The sequence below is a fragment of the Ursus maritimus genome, unplaced genomic scaffold (assembly GCF_017311325.1).
Source record: "Ursus maritimus isolate PB19 unplaced genomic scaffold, ASM1731132v1 scaffold_19, whole genome shotgun sequence".
Classification (NCBI taxonomy): domain Eukaryota; kingdom Metazoa; phylum Chordata; class Mammalia; order Carnivora; family Ursidae; genus Ursus; species Ursus maritimus.
The window spans coordinates 14838323-14858005 of record NW_024424341.1 but is presented as its reverse complement, the minus strand read 5'-3'; the positions used below and the strand labels follow the sequence as shown (position 1 = coordinate 14858005).

Below are 19683 nucleotides of genomic sequence, written 5' to 3'. Positions count from 1 at the left end.
GACTTCCGGGCTGGAGGCCTGCTCGGTGGCTTCCGCTCTTAGTCCACCTTTCCCTAGTTCACATATAATTTTTTCATCCTTGGCAGGAGGCCACACAGCTACTTGCTTGCCTCCAGTGATGGGGAGCTCACAACCTCTTGAGGGCTGTCCATCCCATCCTTATACACCTCTGACTTATGAAAGTATTTCTTCCACCAAAAATAAGCATGTGTCCCTATGGTTTCTGTAGCCTGGTCCGAATTCTGCCCTCTGGGTCCCCCAGAGCCAGGCTGCTCTCACTGACAGGTGACACCCCTTCTCCTGGGTGAAGACTTAGGTGTGGCCCAGCCTCGTTAGTGCAGCCCCGTCTGCTGTCTGCTTTCCACCTCGGAGGCCAGTGAGTTAGTGTGCTCACACACATGCACACACACCAAGTACACACGTGTTCTCAGTGCACCGTACACACAGGTACACACACACACAGATACTGACGTGCACGCTGGGTCACGGGCAGGTTTGCACACAGTTGCACCTGCACGCAGCCTGCACACATGCACACGCACACACAAACGTGCACACGCAGGCACACTGATACACAGTGTGCCCATGCACACAAGCACATGTATAGAGTCACCCACAAATGCCGCAGACACACACGTATTCACATAAATGTTTACCCAGAGTTTCAAACTTTGGGGCCCGAGGCCCTAGGTCGGGACAAGGGCACTGGGTGATAGAGTGAGTGATGCCCGCGCCGGGGCCAGAGGGGGTCCAGCATGGGCAGGTGGACTGGGCTGTCACTGGCTGGGGGAGGGGGCTCTTGGCCAGCTTCGCGGAGGCACAGGGGTTACTGATGACGCGCGCAGGCCCTGGTAACAGGCAGACGGTCGCCTAGCGACCTGGTCTCTGCCGGCAACGGCTCGGCTTTTCCTAGCAACTGCAGCCTTTTGGTCCCCACCTGGCCTCCCTGGGGGCATTTCTGCAGAGTTCCCTGCACATCCCCTCAATCTGATTAGAAGCAGGAAGGATCAGTGGCTCATCCGCGACCCGAGCCACACTGGCTCCAGAGCTGGCCTGGCAGGCTTGGGGCTGGGCCGGGGCTTTCCCACTGTCTACCCGTGTGCACCCGACCCCGGGGCTTGGGATGAATGTCATCGCCCCCAGCTGACCTCCTGCATCATGGGCGTTCTTGTTGGCAAAGACGGCGAGACCCAAGTAGGTGGCTGCTCCTTCCTAAGGGCTCCCTTCTTTCTTTCAGGGTTGGGGTATCTGGTGAGGAGTGTACTGAGGACCTTAGCTTAGGGGTGTAGCCCGCCAGGTGACTTGGGAGACAGGGAGCGGGATGGCCATCTCTTGGCTACTCCCTGCACATTTAACTTGGATGGCCGGGGGGAGAGGCCCTCCAGGGGTACCCACCTCAGCCCGTCTGTCTGATCTCCGCTTGGAAACCCCTGGGATTGGGGAGGTTTCTAGAAGTTGCTGGCTTGTGGCTTCTGGGATGGGCAAGAGGGGACCGATCAGGGGCAACATGACGTTGGGTATGGAGCTCCCAAAGCAGCCCCTGGTGGTGCTGGCAGGGCCACGGGAGGGCTCGTTAGGTGTCTTGATAGCCAGAGATGTTTGTGTAAGGTGTTCCCCAATCCACGTGGGTGATCATAACCCTGCAGGATGCTGCCTCCTCTACTATTAGTAATAATAATGACGAGAGCAATCATGACAACAGCGGCCATTTGCCTCACACATCGTGTCCGTGCTGGACTCTGGGCACTGATTATTCATCCCGTTTCCCAGACGAGAGAACGGGGGCTCAGACATGGTCCCCTCCATGTGCAGGGGTGCGCTGCCAGCAGGCGCAGAGCTGGGAGCGAAGCAGACACTTGGTGCCGCACGCAAGGAGAGTCGCTTATCGGCGTCGAGAGATGGAGGGTCAAGGAGGACACCAGACATGGGACGTCATTTTTGACTTTTTCATGAGATTCTCACTGGCCCTTCTGACCTCCCTCAAATAAGTCCGGCTGGACAGGCTGAGCAAGTCCTACCCATTTGACAGATGGGCAAAGAGAGGCAGCCTGAGGGCTTCCCAGTGACGTGCTTGGGGCCATCCAGCGCTGTCCTGGCCTGATTCTGGAATGAGCAAGACGCCGGGCAGTCCCAGACGGGGCTGCGGATGTTCATGTCCTGGGCCTTTGTGCTTTGAGAACGGGGAAGGGCGTGGTTCCCGTCACACATCTAGGGGCCTTCAAGCACATTTTAATTTCTTTTAATGTCAGACCCCAAAATGAACTTTTCTGTGGAAGAGAATATATATAATATTGAATCTTATATACGGGCGGTGCCAGAATATAATTTTTATTTTCAAGGACAAATAGGCCCATGATGGCTAAAGCGCTCAGTCCCCTGGAAAGTTATCATGTGCCCTTGCTTTTGTGACTTGAATCTCTTTATGAAAACCTGTTTCTTCCGGGGCAGGGTGGGGGGGATGACCCTGACAGCTGAGGCGCCTTACGATGGAAATAGCTCTGTGTTAGTGAAGGGAAATGAAGAGAGTTGGGTGCTCGGGGCCTCAGCACACTTGCCTCACTCCTCTGTGTCACATGGGGCCATGTAGACGCTCGGGGGCAGACAGCCAAGTGTCGCATATATGGCCGTGGGGTCAGAGAGATCCGTGTTTTATCTGGGCTTGCCTTATGCCAGCCGTGTGACCATGGACGGGCCATCTGCCCTCTCTGTGCCTTCGACTGCTGAGCTGGGATGGGACCACCCTGGGATGGGCTCTCAGGGTAGTCTGGGTGAGGATGTGGGGAGCCACAGCCCGTGGGGGCTGCTGTGACCGTGTGATCACCGACTGAGTCATGCTCCCAGGCCGCTAGCTCCAAACTGACGGGGGCTGCAATGCTGTCCCCACATCTTCACCCACCTTGGGAGGGCTGAGGCTTAGTCCTCTGGGCAGGAGATGATGAATCCAAGTTTTCTGAACGGTAGACACTGCAGGTCACCCTCCATGAGTCCTCGCTGACAGAGGTCTGCGGGGCGGGGTGGGCCACTAGGAACCAGGATCCAATTCTAACTACAACAGTCCCATTGGCCCCTGGATCTGAGTCACCATTTTAACCCAGAGGCCACACATGGGCATTGAAGGGGCCAATTTAACCTGTAAACCGGCTTTTTTTGTTTATCTATGTATTGCTATGAGCCTATTAAATTGGATTAATTATCAGCATCCAAAGATTAGAGATTCCACCTTTAAAACATGTAGTTCAGGCTCCTCTTGAAAATCGGAAGATTTTCCAAGCCAAGTGGGGTTGCCGACTCAGATGGGTGCACGTTCTCTAATTGGGCCATAGGCCTCTCTGCACCTCTGGTCCCCGTCACCTGCGTATGCCTGCAGCCTGGGCCAGGGACCCCTGAAACCTCAGCGCTGAAGTGTGGCTCTGATCTCGTGGCCTGGAAAGAACCAGGGCCTGCATTCGAGATCTCTATGATGTCAGACAGTCTGCTGTGTGACTTTGGCCAGGTCAGATCACCTCTCTGGGCCTCACTTTTCTCATACTCCCTGCCCTGCCTGCATCACCAACGTCACCTGGAGACTTGCGGAGGGGAAAAGCTGGGAGCACATTTGAACACTATCCAGTACCCTCTGGTCCCACGCCCCAGAGGACAGCTCCTCAAACCATCCACCATGCTTTTCTTTGCACATGCTCTTCCCCCTTCCTGGACACCCTTCCTCACCTATTCCTCATAGTCAACTCATTGTCCCTGAGGTCTAGCCCAGAGGCCACCTTCTCTGGGCAGGCCTCCTCCCTAGGCACAACGGTGGTCTGCCTGCCCCACGTGGGAAGCCTCATGAGGGTGAGGACCTGTTCTTGGCCATCTTTGTGCACCAGCTCCCAGCACAGGGGCTGGCTCTCGGTGGGCAGGGCTCAGGAAATGTCTAATGCCCCTAACACTAGCCCTTTCCTCCTCCCCTCTTGGGGTCACAGTGTCCTGCTGGATAGCTGTCTGGTGGCACAGGCTGGCGAGCATCCGAGCAGAGTAGGCAGGACGCAGCCCCAGAGGGCCTCGCACCAGGTACGGAGCAGCACCAGGCCTGGTACCCGACTCCCTTTGAGGCCTGGGCGGGCTTTGTCTACTTTGTTTACAGGGGGATTTTCAGCTGGTGAGATGCCCACTGGACAGAGGGGAGCAGGGTGGTGGGTACTGCAGGGCCTGGCTTATACCAGGGGTCAGGTGGTGTCAGGGAGGGCCTGGAGTGACACGGCCATGGGTGGGGAGCAGCTGGGCCTGCACGCCAGTCCTCACATGGCTGTGTGACTCTGGACGAGTCACCTCCCCACTCTGGGCCTCAGTGGCCACTTTTGTAAAATGGGGCTAAAAACGCCTCCCCAGGGTGTCCCACACTGTTGTCCCTGTGAAGTGCGGCGCCCAGGTGGGGAGAGCTGTGGCGGCTGCTTGGTCCCCACATGCACAGGGCTGCATGAGAACACCCCTCCATCTGTGCCAAGTCCAGGCGCTGGGGCCCAGGGCTCCTGGGTGCCCTCCCCTCTGCATGGTGGGGGCCGCCTCCCTGGATGCCCCAGCAGGTGGGGTGGCAGGGCCTGGCCAGTCAGGCAGGGCAAGGAGTAGAATCAGGGAGGACTCTTGAAGACAGATCTCCCCACAGGGTGTGGGCTGGCTTGGGGCGAGGAGGGGCCTTGAAGATCCAGCTTCTGTTTCCCCTCCCCTGTCTCCAACAGGAGCTGCAGGAGGAGGCCGCGACTGTCAGCCCAGAAGGTAGGTGTGTTGTGGGGGGAGGGCACAGAGCATTGATGATACTTGCAGGCTGGGGATGCCTGGGGACAAGGGCACTCAGCCCCTCTCCCTCCATCCCTACCGTCCCCACACCCCTGCACCTGTCTCATCCTCAGGCGAAAGCCATCGTCTGCATCTTGGGGCCACATTATCAGAGCTTGGTGATGCGTTTCAGAGACCCCAGGGGAATTGCTGGAGGCTCCCGGGACTCCAGCAGGCCTGTGGAAACCCCACTCCCGGTCAGCCCCTCCTGCCACTCTCGCTGGGAACGCAGCTCCCCGGACTACCATCTAGGGAGGTTGTGGCTGAAATGTAGCATTTCTGAGTGAAAATCGGGACCCAGCTTGCTAAGGGCCTGTCCGAGACCCCATGTGTCTTGATGAGCTTTCCCTTACTGCTCAGATGTCCAGGCTGTACCCAGCACAGGTCCTTGGTTATTATTTCTTGCCAAACCCGAAAACTCCAGGGTGGGTGTGGCAGAGACTAGGGGAGTCGAGGATAGCCAGGCTGGGGACCCCGAGACAGACAGACATGGAGCCCTGGCCTTACGGGCCTCCATGTTCCCCAAGCCACGCTGTGAGGCAGACAGACCATTTCACAGATGAGAAACCTGAGGCTCCAAGTGGGCAGGAAGGGGTTGAGCGGTGAAGGGCACAGACCTGCATCTCGCTCTAGGCTCCTGCCTCCTCCTTGCTGTGGGACCTGGAGCCAGGTGTGTGACCTCTCTTAACTGTGGCCCCCAAATCCAGAAAGATGGAGCAATCGTAGTACCTACTTCGCAGGGCCGTGGGGCAGAGTAGGGGGACACAGTGTCAAAGGTACCCAACACCGTGCGGCACGGAGGCAGGAGGCTGTAAGGGGGACCATGATGCTCCTGTCCCAGCCAGCCTGAGACTGACACGGGACTGGACGCAGGTGTCCTGACCCCAGGTGTCCCAAGCTTGCTCCCTACCTGGTCTTTGAAAAACACCTTTTTTCTTTTTTTTAAGATTGTATTTATTTATTTGTCAGAGAGAGAGCACAAAACAGGGGAGCGGCAGGCAGAGGGAGAAGCAGACTCCCCACTGAGCAGGGAGCCCAACGTGGGGCTCAATCCCAGGACCCTGGGATCATGACCTGAGCCAAAGGCAGGCGCTTAACCGACTAAGCCACCCAGGCGTCCCTGAAAAGCACCTTTTGTGCACTTCAACACATTATCTGTAGGAAAGCTGCTAAGTCTGCACCCCACACAGGTGAATAAGACTGGGGTCACCCCGATGCTGACTCAGGTTCTGTGGGGCTTGTTCTCCACCCGCCCCTGCTCGTTAGAGAGCGGGTGGCCTGGGAACCACACTCTGAGAAACACAGGCATGGCCCTTTGTCTGCCGCTACTCAAAAGTGTGGCCCTAGAACCAGCAGCTTTGGGGTCACCTGGGAGGTTGGAAATACAGAATCCCAGGCCCCACCCCAGACCTGCTGAGCCAGGATCTACGTTATAACCAGATCCCCCGGGATTGGTTTGCACATTAGTGTTTGAGAGGCGATGGCCTCGAGCCCTGGTTTGCAAACATGTCTGCACATCAAAATCATTTGGGGAGATTTAAAAAAATCAGATATTTCCAAGTGTCCCCGGGTGATTCCAATGAGAAGCCCAGGGAAAGTTCCTGCTTCTGGTCGGGAGGAAGTGAAATTCATTGAGCTCCAGGGTTTCTTTGGGATGGAAAATCCGACCAGGCTAGGAATGTTTGAGTCCAGGAGGTGGGGGTTCTTTGATTCTAACTTTTTCTGTCTGAGGTGGGAAATGTTACTGGTGGTTGGTTAACAGAACACAAGAAGTTGGGGGGCCTGATGCTGTCCCTCAGAGCTGCCGAGTAGACCAGCCAACATGACTTGGTGATGTTTTCGACGTTGACTCCGGGGACACGAACGATGCTCGGGCTTCGGGTGCGGTGGCTGCAAGAGCAGGCGGTCACCGGGCTGGTCCGAGTTGATGCTGGTGGGGCGGAGCCCACCTCCCCTGTCTCCTCCAACCCTGTGTTCCTGGTTGCAGTCCCCAGGGTCCCACATCTGCCTGAGTCCCTCCGGCCCCAGCACCATGGCTCAACCAGGCCAGGACGTGGAGTTGAATCGCCTGGTCCAGGACCAGCCACCTGGCCAGGTGGCCCCAGGGCTTGCTCCTCCAACCCTGGCGGAGCACCTCCCCAATGTGCCCAGCTACCGCCCCTCAATCACCCGCATCCCTGTCCTTATCTCCCGGAGGACGACCTTGTCCAACTCCAGCTTCGCCAAGGAGACCAGGAGTTCCATCCGTCGCCTAGGTAGCGTGACCTCATGCCGCCAGCATGCTTGCGCCTGTGGTGTGGGCTTCTGCATGGCCTGGGCTGTTCCCTGCTGGGTGCCATGGTCGAGGTGTGGGATTACCAGTTGAACTTGTGGAAAACCACCCTCTCTTCCTCTGTTGATCATTGCCTTCATCTTGCTTTGTGGTGACTTAAGGGGTATTAGTCCCCTTATCTCTGTACGTAAAATCCCACAATTAGCAATTAATTTCTTTGGGTTAAACATTACTTTCTGCAGATCATCATTTTTTTTTTTTTTACAAGTAGTCAGTCACACCCTAATTTAAACAAATTACTATAATCTCTAGGCTAAGAGACTTGGGTAGGGGAAGAGAATAAATTGAGGGGAATGGAGCAGAAGAAGGACGTGGGGACCCATTTCAGACAGAATCCTACTGACCTTGAGGATTTTCTGGGAGCTGGATTTTCTGAGGAGAATTGATATCTGCCCAGCAAATCCAATTTCAGGAAAGGAGAGGCCCCCAGGTGTCCGCAGGCAGACGGGAGCGGGGGGAGACATCCTTAGGGGCCAGTGAAGAAGGAGGGCCATTCTAGATCTGTTTCGATGTGACAAGGTTTCTGTGACAACCTTTGGGCTCCTGCTGCTTGCTTCCTGATGACAAAGTGCTCGGGGACAGCGGAGTGCCTGTGCACCAGCCCCTGTCACTGTCTGCTTTGACTTAAGCCAGACCCGTCTGCCTTCCCTTTTCATTTGTTTATTTTGAGGGATAGTGTCCAAGGTTGCCTGTGAGGTCAGTAGACAGCAGAACTGAACATTTCATGAGAATAGATCCACCACAGTCCTCTCTTCCCAGCTTGCGATACGCACAGAGTGGGGGTGATCACCCCCACAGCAAGGATTGACACCCCCAGGCTTGGTCTTCTGGGCAAGCCCTCCATCTACTTACTCCCAAGCATCCCCCAATTTCCACCCCCCACAGATCCCTTCTCAACTTGTGCTATATTCTGTACCAATTCTACTTTTATTGGCTTGCTGTTTTTCTTTCAGTGGATTCATTTTTTAAATGTAATTAAGCTTATTCAATCAGGAACCTTGACCATACTATTCCAGTGGGAAACCAGCATTGCTTGCCATGCCTAGAAGGCATAAATAGGAATAACCACAAATGAACTGAAAACAAAGTCATGCTGGTAGTTTTAGTGAAGGGCAATGACCTGTCGGCACCCTCCCCCCACCCCCAGACCTGCCCTCTTAGCCCCAGAGGGGAATTCGGCTGTGTCCTAGCGGCGTTAAGGCGGGGGGAGCCCCAGGCCGAGACTCCGTCTCTGTGCATTCCAGATCTAGAGAGAGTTGAGATGAGAGGCATCTTCTCATCGCACGTTTCCTTTGCCTTGTCTGCGCCATCCAAAGTCATCTTGTGTCCTCCCTGGTCCCCGGGAGCCCCACACTTGGGGAAATAGTCCCACGGCCATTCTGGGACAGTGGGCTGATGTGGCCATGGTGGTATGGCCCGCGATGATGTGAGATACTGTGGATAAGGCGTGGCAGCCCGTGGGAAAAACACTCTCCCCGCTGCAGTGATGCCGCTTGGCCTGGAGTGAGGTTCTGTTTATATGGAGGCCTCTATGCCAGCCGGTCACCAACCTCAGGACGAAGCAAGAGGAGGCTAAGTGCTAGAGCGGGGCTGCCTGGGTCCACGTCCTGGCTCTGAGGCCGGTTCCTTCACTTCTCTGTGCTTCGTTTATCCACGAAATGGGGACAGTGTTAACGGCGGCCTTCTGGAAGGGCCGGGAAGGGGGAAAGAATTAATCTATATAAAGCACTAAGACTTTAGTGAAATGAATGGCTGGCAGGCACGTAGGAAGTGCTTCCCGGTAAATATGACTGTTCTCTCAACCAATAGCATCGTGCCATATTATTCTATCTTTCATAATCGTATTCTCGTTCTATAAAAATGAAACACCAGGCTTAGGAGTTTTCCTCCATTCCCAAGGGTGATGGCGGTCGCACAGTCTTGCTCAGGGGGAGGCAGAGTAGGGGAGCACCTGCCCCCTGCCAGGCTCCCCGCGACGGCCTCACAGAGGCTCCGGGGGCCACGCTGGGGGCAGTCTGGGACACTGAGCATTTTGGACAGGCCGCCCCGCCCCCAGCTCACCCTGCCCCGCTGATCTCTTGTCAGTCTGGCAACACTTCTTGCTTCAATGTTGCAAACTTCTCCATTCCTGCTCATCCTCTTCCCCTCAGGGCTTAAGTCTTAGAACAAATGCCAAAGGTCTTGCTTAGGTTCCCTCTGCCACATTCCGTGAAGAGCTGGCTTTTCCCCATGGGGGCCATTTAAAAAGAAAGTCGAGTCTCCAAGGGCTTCAAAATGCTCCCTCTCCTTATTTTGGGTGCAATGGGCCTGGCTGCTAGCAAGTGGTCCCGCCCAGGTGTGGCGGAGAGAGGGGTCCATGTATTGGCCCCTCCACTTCCTCTGAGCTTCATCTCAGGCAGGCCTGTCCCCACAGCCCCTGGGGTGGGTGATGAAGTCTGAGGCAGGGCCGCCCCCAGACTCACCAGGGCAGACCTGGTCCTTGGGACGTGGGACCCGGCACCAGGCCTCTAGAGGTCAGGAGAAGAGTTAGGTTGATGAATTTCAGGGGCTCCTGGAGTGTCCGGAAACAAGGAGACAGATTCCCAAACAGGGGTGACACACACTACAAGGACAGGCTGGTGTCCTTGATTGCAAGAAATAGCCTAGTGTCTCCATTTGAGGCCCTTCAAGAGTGTGAGGTCGTGGGCCTTTGTCACCCCTACCTTGGGATGGGGAAACTGAGGCCCAGCAAGGGGAAGCAGCTGAGACTCTGCTAGGCCAGGCACTCTGACTTGGGCTCTCACAGCCTCCCCCTGCCCTCTCTGGGTGCTGCCGCCCAACCCCAACCCCCAATCCGGCCAAACCCCAGGTCTTTGAGGCTGCACTAGGCCCAGGGAAACCAGTCTCACTGGAGAGCTGGACTCCACGCCGTGCTCAGGGGCACCTGTGGCTTCGATGGTGTCATGGCTCTTTTGCAGCTCCTGGGTTGGTGTCTGGGGTGGCCAAGGCCCTCAGAGGCCCCCAGGCTCTGCATTCTTGCACCCCCTGCATGGAGCTTTCCCGTGGGCCGCACTGGAAGGTAAGGCAGCCAGAGGCCCCTCCAAACGTGCTTGCTATGGCTTTATCAGGAACAGAGCAAGGCCCTTAGGACCCAGCTTCTCTCTCTCTCTTTCTCTCTCTCTCTGACTGTCCTCTCCTTCCCTTCTCCAAGTGCCTGCTACAAAAGAGCACCCCGAAGTACAGGTGGAAGACGCTGATGCAGACAGCCACCCCCTCATCGTGGAGAACCCACCATCACCCGAGCTGCCACCACCTTCTCCTGCCAAATCCGACACCCTCACCGTCCCGGGAATTGCCGCAGGAACTGAAAGGTCACCTTCTATGCTGCTTTTGGGCTTTTCGCAGCACAAGGCCACCTGTCTGTTTGGGGAGACTGAGGCCAGAGTGGGGAAAGCAGCTGGCCCAAGGTCACTCACTGACTTAGTGTCAGAACTGGGACTATGGCCCCACTTCCTGGTCCTCAACCCTGGTTTAGGATTCTATAAGGAGTTTTCCAAGGGAGTCCTGTACCAAGTACAGAAGTATAGAAGGGGGGTCATAAATGTGACAAGGCTAATTTCCACCCCCTTGTTTTATTATTAAAATAATGGAATGGAGATAGTAACCAAAAAACCCTAGAAAAATAAGCATCCCTCTCCCCACCACGCTAGATAGTGATTTCATTTTACTGCCTTCTCTTCATACCTTGTCTATGGGCCCATGCTTTTGTATGGTTTTACCTGGAGGGGTGATTTGGATCACAATTCATTTGAGACCACATCTGACATTCCTCTGTTTCTGTGTGCCAGAATGAACTTAACAAATACCTTCTTTTTTGGGCACTGTCCATAATGGAGCTATGGACATCTCTTTGGGCTTCTTTCTGTCCTTGGGCTCCTTTCTTAAAAGTGGGAATCCTGGTCAAGTTTGTGCACATTTTTATGCTTCTTGATATAAATTTGTTGCATGATTAAAGTTGGTTTTGTACAACCTGAGCCAGGTAACAGAGAGGTCTTGTATACAGCTGTAGGCAAACTGTGAAGTGCAGTGCATTGCTTTGTGAATGACAGCATTCAAGCTGCAGGGGAGCTGCCAGTGCTTCTCCTGAGGTGGTTGGAGTGGGAGATAGTTCTTTTTTCTTGGTTAATCTTTGCTCTCATCCATGGGTCCTTGAGGACTTTCTCAGCCAAAGTAAAAAGCCTATCATAACAGAGATGGCTAGATATGGCCAATTGAGGGCTCTCTGATTTTAATGTGAAGAAAAGAGTCATAATCTCACCTAGCCTTGGAACACAGCTCACTGTCCCATCAATCCTCTTATTTCATTAATTGAACTATGCAGAACATAGCAGAAGAAATGGAGCCAACATTGTTGCAGACATCTGGTCTACCTCCCTCTGTTCTCTTTATATGGGCTGGTTTGGGGGGTGGGTATCTAGGCACAGAGAGAGGAGTAGGCTCCTTTGGGGACAGAATCCAAGCCCTCTGCCTTCTGTTTATGGGCTGGGCCTGTGAGGCTCCTTTTGTCCTTATCATTCATTCACTCATTCATTCATTCATTCATTCATTCATTCATAAACGTTCATTGAACATCTGTATGTGTCAGGCTCTGCTCTGGGTGCTGGGGACACATCAAGGAGAAGCCTGACAGGGGCCTACTGTCACGGAGCTGATGTTCTAGTGGGGCTGAGACAGACAATGAACACGGAATTAAATACACAAGCAAGACTGTCCCGAACATGACTTTGAGAAACAAGGGGAATATCTACCTGAGCCTCCCTGCCTGAGCTTGGCCCTGAGAAGGGAGAATTCTGATACCTGACTTGGGAGGCCAATGGGGCTGCCTAGGATCAGGGATGGAATGAGCATTGTGGGCAACTAAGAGGCACCAAAAAACCATGGAAATTACAGACCCTGATGGAGGGGCACACGTACAAGGCCATGCCTCATAGCTTAAAGCCTTGATTTGGTGGGAATCCCAGCTCACTACCTGGTGGCAGACATGAACTGAATGACAGGGGACCCCGGGGAGGATTATGTCTTCCTTCCTCAGATAGGGAGCCTGGAGGGGGTGTGCTGGGGAGTGGGAGGGGAAAGCAGAAGAACATTTAAGCTGAGGCCCCCCTGAGTCCTGAGTATCTCACGGAGTTGAGTAAATCTAGTCCCATTTTACAGAGGGTAAAACTGAGGTAGCTCAGAGAGATTAAGTTGCTTGCCAAGATCACACACTAGTAAGAAGCAGGATGGAGATGCAAACTCCGGTTTGCCAGATACCAAGTTAATGTTGTTACTATTGCACTAGGCCATTGAACAGATGTGGAGACTGCGGTCAGAGAGTGGCTGTGTCTCTCTCTTCTCCCTTTCTGTCTCCCTGCAGGCAAGTGGGGACCCTTTGGCAGCACCAACCACCCCCTGCCTCATTCCCCCTGCCCAGGGTGCAGCTCCGGGTAATCTGCAGGGGTCAGGGTTGGCTCACGTCCCGCTATGGCTCCTGCCCTTGCTGAAGGCCCCTCCATGTCCGTGTCCTTGCAGGAAGAGGCTGCCCTCCCAAGATGACGAGGCTGAAGAGCTCAAGGCACTGTCACCAGCTGAGTCCCCCATGGTCGCCTGGTTGGACCCGTCCAGCCCACAGGGCACTGAGTGAGTGGGGCCCACCCCTGGGGTCTCAGAGAGCTGGAAGTCTGGATGGGGTGAGCACACGAGGGGAGGGGATTGAGGTGGGGGGAGAACATGGACGTTTTTAGAACCTTTCACCACAACTTTGCCCGTGGCTTCTGAGCAATAAGACAGGACTGGGCCTCCTGTCCAGGCTGGTTCTGGTGGGCCTAGGAGTTCTGTACCATCTGCACGGTGCACAGAGGCTTTGTGGTGAAGGAGAGGCTCCTGGCTCTGAACCCCTGAGAGGGTCAGCAGGCAGCACGAGGACCACAAGGATCTCCAGGGGCCTGAACCCAGGGAGCTTGTTAAAAATACAGATTCCCAGCTCCCAGCCCAGACCGGCTGGATCAGAACCTCAGACAGTGGGCCCCAGGGGTCCATGTCTTTACAAGCCTCCAGCTGGTTCTGATGCCGCTGGTCTGTGGGACAATGTTTAGAGGCCACACTGAGGGCAGTGGGACCTGGGTCTCTGACATCTAGCTATTGCAAGGGCTGGGCCAATGGAAGGTGTTTTCCTGAAGAGTCTGAGATGCCTGGTTGGTGGTGAATCCCCTGGTCCCAGGCTTTAGCCTGCGATCCCCTTCCTATTCCCAGCCACAGCTCCTGGGGTGGCCACAGGAGGCACTGGGCTTTCCTTCCAGCCTCTCCCCCGCCCCCCCCATCATAATTTTATGGTGTTTGTTTTATGGAGTTGTGGAAAGTTCAGAAAAGTTAAAGGAGAAAGAAAAAAAAATCCAAACCTTAGCCCTAGTTCACTGGTCCCTCTGAGTATACAGTGGGATCCCATCCTCTGCAGTAGGGTAGGGATAGGGTCAGAGTTTAGTATCAGAAAACCAGGCAGAAATCAGTTATAAGAATAAAAATTACCCTTGAAGCCCCTTAAAGAGTTCAGCGTGGGGATCCGTGCATTAGTGAGGTGGGCTCAGCCGCTGTAACAAATAGACCCCACAGATTCAGTGGCTTAAGCAACAAGACGTCTCATTTATCATCATCATGTCACCAGACACCTGTTTCATCTCAGGAGAGGCTTCTGCTCCATGCAGTCATGTAGGAACCGGGCCGACAGCAGCTCTGCCACCTCTGTGTGGCTCCCAGAACCCCGCCGGTCACCCCTAGAAGGGGAGAACGCCAGACAGGGGGCTCGATGATGCATGTAGCAAGTCTACCCAGGTTCCCCTGCTGGGAGCTCTGGCTGGGTGTCTGAATCCCAGCGGCCATGCCCCACGGGAGGGAGTACATGTGGGCGAGTGGCTAGCATCTCCACCATACCTATGTGCCCTTTCTTGTTGGGACCCCCATACTGCTTGTCTCCAGCCCGCTTTGTCATGAGAGCACTAGGGGAGTAGCTGGCTTGAGTTCCGGGACCCCCGTGTCTGAAAACAAATAGATGTGAAGACACTAGAATTGCCCTCAGCTCAGCATGATGGGCACAGTGACACTGCTCAGAGGACAGCCAATGTGCAGCCTGTCTCAGCCCACCCAGGGCACTTGCCCCATGCTGAGCGGAGCGTTGGACAGACTCACATTCATTCTCTCTCTGTCCGTGGGTCTCTCTTTCTGCAAGTGCGTACAGGTTAAATTCCTGTAAGTTAAAAGGGTAGAGAATGTATCTGCACTATTTCTTTCCATCAGCTCTTTCCCGAGCCACGAGAGTGGCCCTGTCCCCTCTTTGATCTGTCCCAGACATGAATTTCATGGGAACGCCAAACTAGGACCAACAGTCCTGACCTGAGTTCCAAGAGTTTCCCCCTAAATCGCAAATAGGATCAAAGTTTTCTCAGAGCTGTCCATCTGAATCAGATCCTGTGTGGTACATTTTCTAGAAGCTGGGCCCCCAGGTGTGAGCCCCAGACTGAATTTCCTCCTAGGAGCTATTAAAATGGGTTTGATGTTTCTGGTGTCAGAAGGAAACTGGGGCAGCTTTTGCATCCTTCGGGCCGGGGGCGGGGGGTGGGACAGATGCCGTTCGGTTCTTCCCCGGGGGCACGGGGCCCCTTCCCATCCGGCCCACTCCGCGTCCGGTGGTGTGTCCACAGTGGCCAGGATCGCGCAGCCTCCGCAGCCAGCCAGAACAGCGCCATCATCAACGACCGGCTCCAGGAGCTGGTGAGGCTTTTCAAGGAACGGACAGAGAAGGTGAAGGAGAAGCTCATCGACCCTGATGTCACCTCTGATGAGGACAGTCCTAAGCCCTGTGAGTCCAGAGCTGGGTGATTCACCCCACCGGAAATGGGGCCCCCAAAGCCCCTTGTAAACTCATCGTGAGGGTACCCCCAAGGAAATGCTCGGGGTGCTTGAGAAAAGCCCAGATCCCCACTGTCTAGATTTTTGGGTCCCGTATATACAGGTTTAGCTATGGAATCGGGGGAGGGAATAAGGTCAAAGTTCTGACCGATGATCCAGTCGTACTTGGCTCCCACTCCCACAGGGCAAGTACCCTCATGGACCCTTCTGACCCTTTCCCACTGGCAGGCAGGTGGTCCAGCCTGGGAGGCATCCCATGGCCTTACACACAGATGGTGTCCTCATCTCACTCTGGAACCGGGCTGTCTTATTTTTCGGAGGCCTCATTTGCAATAGTCTCAGGGGGCTACCTGAAAGTTTCCTGCTTTCAAGATTCCAGGAGGAAATAAGGGAAGTGCTGTCTTGCCAGGGAGGTTTTCCAGGTCTTCCCAAAGGAGGACTGTGCCTCAGAGCTCAGGGCACCAACAATGGACCTAGCAGGGCCTGGATCCACAGTCCTAAACCTAGAAACGCAACCATATCGAACCTACGAAAGTCAACCTCTAGGTCACCAGCGCCATTGCCTTCGATGCACAGGGAGGCTGTGGTCCTTCCGTGTCTTCTTTCAGAGATGAGGGAGCTCAGGTTCCTGCTCTGAAAAGCCCAGAGCAAGGTTTCCCAGGTTTCTGGCCCTGGGCGGTGGGGGCCTGGGGTACAAAACGCCCCCAGCCCTCCAGAGAGAACCAACGGGGTCCAAACACAGACACACAAACAGACTTTTGGAAACACCCAACTTGCCCAGAAACACTTCATTCTGGGAAGCCCCTGACAAGCAGTTCCAGACTGGTGGCTGTCAAGAGTGTCCGGCTGGGTGCTGTGGGGTTCGCTGCGGAGAGCACCCCGGTTTCTGCACGCAGAGCTGACAGCAGGTTGGGGGGTGACGCCAGGGTTCCCTCGGCTCCAGGTCCAGAGTCTGTCGTTGGGTTGCCCTGTCTCTGTAGCCTCTGCCCGAGCCTCAGGGCTGGGCCAGATGGTGACCCGTGTCATCCCACAGCCCCGGCCAAGAAAGCCCCGGAGCCGGCCCCGGACGTGAAGCCGGCTGAGGGGGGGCAGGCGGAGGAGGAGCACTATTGTGACATGCTGTGCTGCAAGATCAAGCGCCGGCCCTGGAAGACGTACCGGTTTCCCCAGAGCATCGACCCGCTGACCAGTGAGTCCTGGCTGGGCCCCGGCCTCGCGCTCCGTACTGTGCAAGGGCAGGAGAGCGAGACGGAGAAGCGGGGGGATGCAGGGCATGCCAGAAGCAAACGAGCCAAAAGCCCCTGAATGGGAACCTGCCATCACCCCCACCTTACAGACGAGGAAACTGAGGCACGACGCGTGAGTGGCAGACCCAGGGGCCCTGACCCTTGGCCAAGTCTGTTTCTACTCTGCTCTTGCCGGGCCCTTCCAGGAGCTGCTGCTCTGAGCAGAAAAGGGCAGAAATTCTTCTGACTTCTGAAGTGAATTCTCCTCACTTCGCTTGTAGCCCATGTTCTATTTCTCGGGAATGACAACCCTTCCTATGGGCACAGCACTTTACAGTTTACGAAGAACCTCCCAGCCCTTCTTAGCTGCCCTCTCCCTTGTGCCTTCCCTGGATGGCAGGGTAGGCGCCAGAGAGAGACTTTCCTGTGGTCACACAACAAGCCCTGGGGGGACAGGATGCCAACCCTGGTGTCCACTGGGCCTCTAAAATGACCACGTGACCCACGACATCCATCCATCCATCCATCCATCCATCCATCCATCTGTCTGCGTATCCATCTTCTATGCATTATCCACTGTTGTGTATTTACTAAAGCAGGAAATATATTTTTGGAAATATTTCAATAAGAATGAGAGCAAAAGTGTTTTCTAGTTAGCTGCCTATTATCTAAGAATGCCCCCACTGCCCCCCCCCAAGTTCTCTGGTTTATTCAGGCCTGGCTGTGATTTATTTTTAAAATCAGAGGTAGTTTTACACACAAAGGCGCGCACACACACACACACAGACGCACATGCACACACAGGCACACACATGCACAGGCACACTCACACACAGGCACACGCACGTGCACACGCAGGCATGCACTCAGACATGCACACACATGCACACTCACACATAGGCACACGTGCGTGTGCGCACACACAGGCACGCACTCACACAGGCACACACAGGCATGCACTCACACAAGCACATGCACACACAGGCACACACATGCACAGGCACACACGCGTGCACACATAGGCACATGCACACATGCACAGGCACACGCATGTGCACACACGCACATGCACAGGCACACATGCACACAGGCACACACAGGGACATGCACGCACACACAGGCACACACGTGCATAGGCACACTCAGACACAGGCACACGCACGTGCGCACACACAGGCACACGCATGTGCACACACGCACATGCACACAGGCACACACAGGGACATGCACGCACACACAGGCACACACGTGCATAGGCACACTCAGACACAGGCACACGCACGTGCGCGCACACAGGCACACGCATGTGCACACACGCACATGCACACAGGCACACACAGGGACATGCACGCACACACAGGCACACACGTGCATAGGCACACTCAGACACAGGCACACGCACGTGCGCGCACACAGGCACACGCATGTGCACACACGCACATGCACACAGGCACACACAGGGACATGCACGCACACACAGGCACACACGTGCATAGGCACACTCAGACACAGGCACACGCACGTGCGCGCACACAGGCACACGCATGTGCACACACGCACATGCACACAGGCACACACAGGGACATGCACGCACACACAGGCACACACGTGCATAGGCACACTCAGACACAGGCACACGCACGTGCGCGCACACAGGCACACGCATGTGCACACACGCACATGCACACAGGCACACACAGGGACATGCACGCACACACAGGCACACACGTGCATAGGCACACTCAGACACAGGCACACGCACGTGCGCGCACACAGGCACACGCATGTGCACACACGCACATGCACACAGGCACACACAGGGACATGCACGCACACACAGGCACACACGTGCATAGGCACACTCAGACACAGGCACACGCACGTGCGCGCACACAGGCACACGCATGTGCACACACGCACATGCACACAGGCACACACAGGGACATGCACGCACACACAGGCACACACGTGCATAGGCACACTCAGACACAGGCACACGCACGTGCGCGCACACAGGCACACGCATGTGCACACACGCACATGCACACAGGCACACACAGGGACATGCACGCACACACAGGCACACACGTGCATAGGCACACTCAGACACAGGCACACGCACGTGCGCACACACAGGCACAGGCACGCACACACATGCACAGGCACGCACGCACATGCACAGGCACACACATGTGCACACACGCACATGCACACACGCACACAGGCACATGCACGCACACACAGGCACGCACGTGCATAGGCACACTCAGACACAGGCACACACACGTGCGCGCACACAGGCACACGGATGTGCACACACGCACATGCACAGGCACACATGCACACACAGGCACATGCACGCACACACAGGCACACACGTGCATAGGCACACTCACACACAGGCACACACACGTGCACACACACAGGCACAGGCACGCACACGCACATGCATACCCCAGTTATGGAAGTGCCACGTCTAGGAACAGGCCAGTGGAAAGAAGGAAGCCCTACCCTGATGCTGCTGCAAGGAGCCCTCCTCTGACCAACGTTCTAGCACATTCCTGCCGCTCCGCTCCCCCGCAGACCTGATGTACATCCTGTGGCTATTCTTCGTGGTGCTGGCCTGGAACTGGAACTGCTGGCTGATCCCCGTGCGCTGGGCCTTCCCCTACCAGACGCCAGCCAACATCCACCTGTGGCTGCTGCTGGATTACCTGTGCGACCTCATCTACCTCCTGGACATCACCGTGTTCCAGATGCGTCTGCAGTTCGTCAGAGGGGGAGACATCATCGTGAGTCCTGGGCAGGCAGGGGTGGGGGTGGGGGGGCAGACCCTGCAGCCAGGACCTTCGGGAGTCTGAGCCCTGCTGCCGCTGTGACAGATGAGACGAATGAACAAGACCTCGGCAACGTGTGCCCGTCCTTGTTCAAATGACACACGCCAAATGTTGCTCATGGGTGAAATGGCACCTGCACCACCTGATGTAATTAAAGATGGAAAGTGGACTAGAGAACAACCTTTAGGTGGACCTGGTCTAAATCCCAGCTCTACCACCACTAGCTGCAGCCCCCCTCTGAGCCTCGGTTTTCTCATCTGTAAAACGGGGGGAGTCATTGTTCCCACCTCAGAATGTGGCAGCGAGGGGGGATTGAGATGATGTCCACAGAGCGGCCAGCACGGGAACTGCTGGCGGACGGTGTCTCCTGGGGGTCCTGCAAAGAGCACGCTGCTTGGACCGGCGTGAGACACTGTGCTCTGGTCAGGCCCCACTTACCGGGGAGGAAACCGAGTCCTGATTTCGACTTGGCAGAGACTGTCTCTCTGTGCAGGTCACTTTCCAAAATGCCACACATGGGGTGCCTGCTTCTGTGTGCAGGCAAGCTGGGGTTGTGTCT

At 55.5% G+C, this 19683-nt stretch overlaps 1 protein-coding gene across 1 annotated transcript in view; it reads left to right on the top strand.

The window, feature by feature from the left end:
- The window catches only part of CNGB1 (cyclic nucleotide gated channel subunit beta 1), a 62280-nt gene that overhangs the window by 17853 nt on the left and 24744 nt on the right, over positions 1–19683 (top strand). The window contains 7 exon segments of the mRNA XM_040633370.1: positions 3960–4047; positions 4713–4749; positions 10332–10491; positions 12692–12799; positions 14854–15011; positions 16095–16250; positions 18871–19079. Of these exon segments, the coding sequence (XP_040489304.1) occupies positions 3960–4047; positions 4713–4749; positions 10332–10491; positions 12692–12799; positions 14854–15011; positions 16095–16250; positions 18871–19079 (916 nt within the window).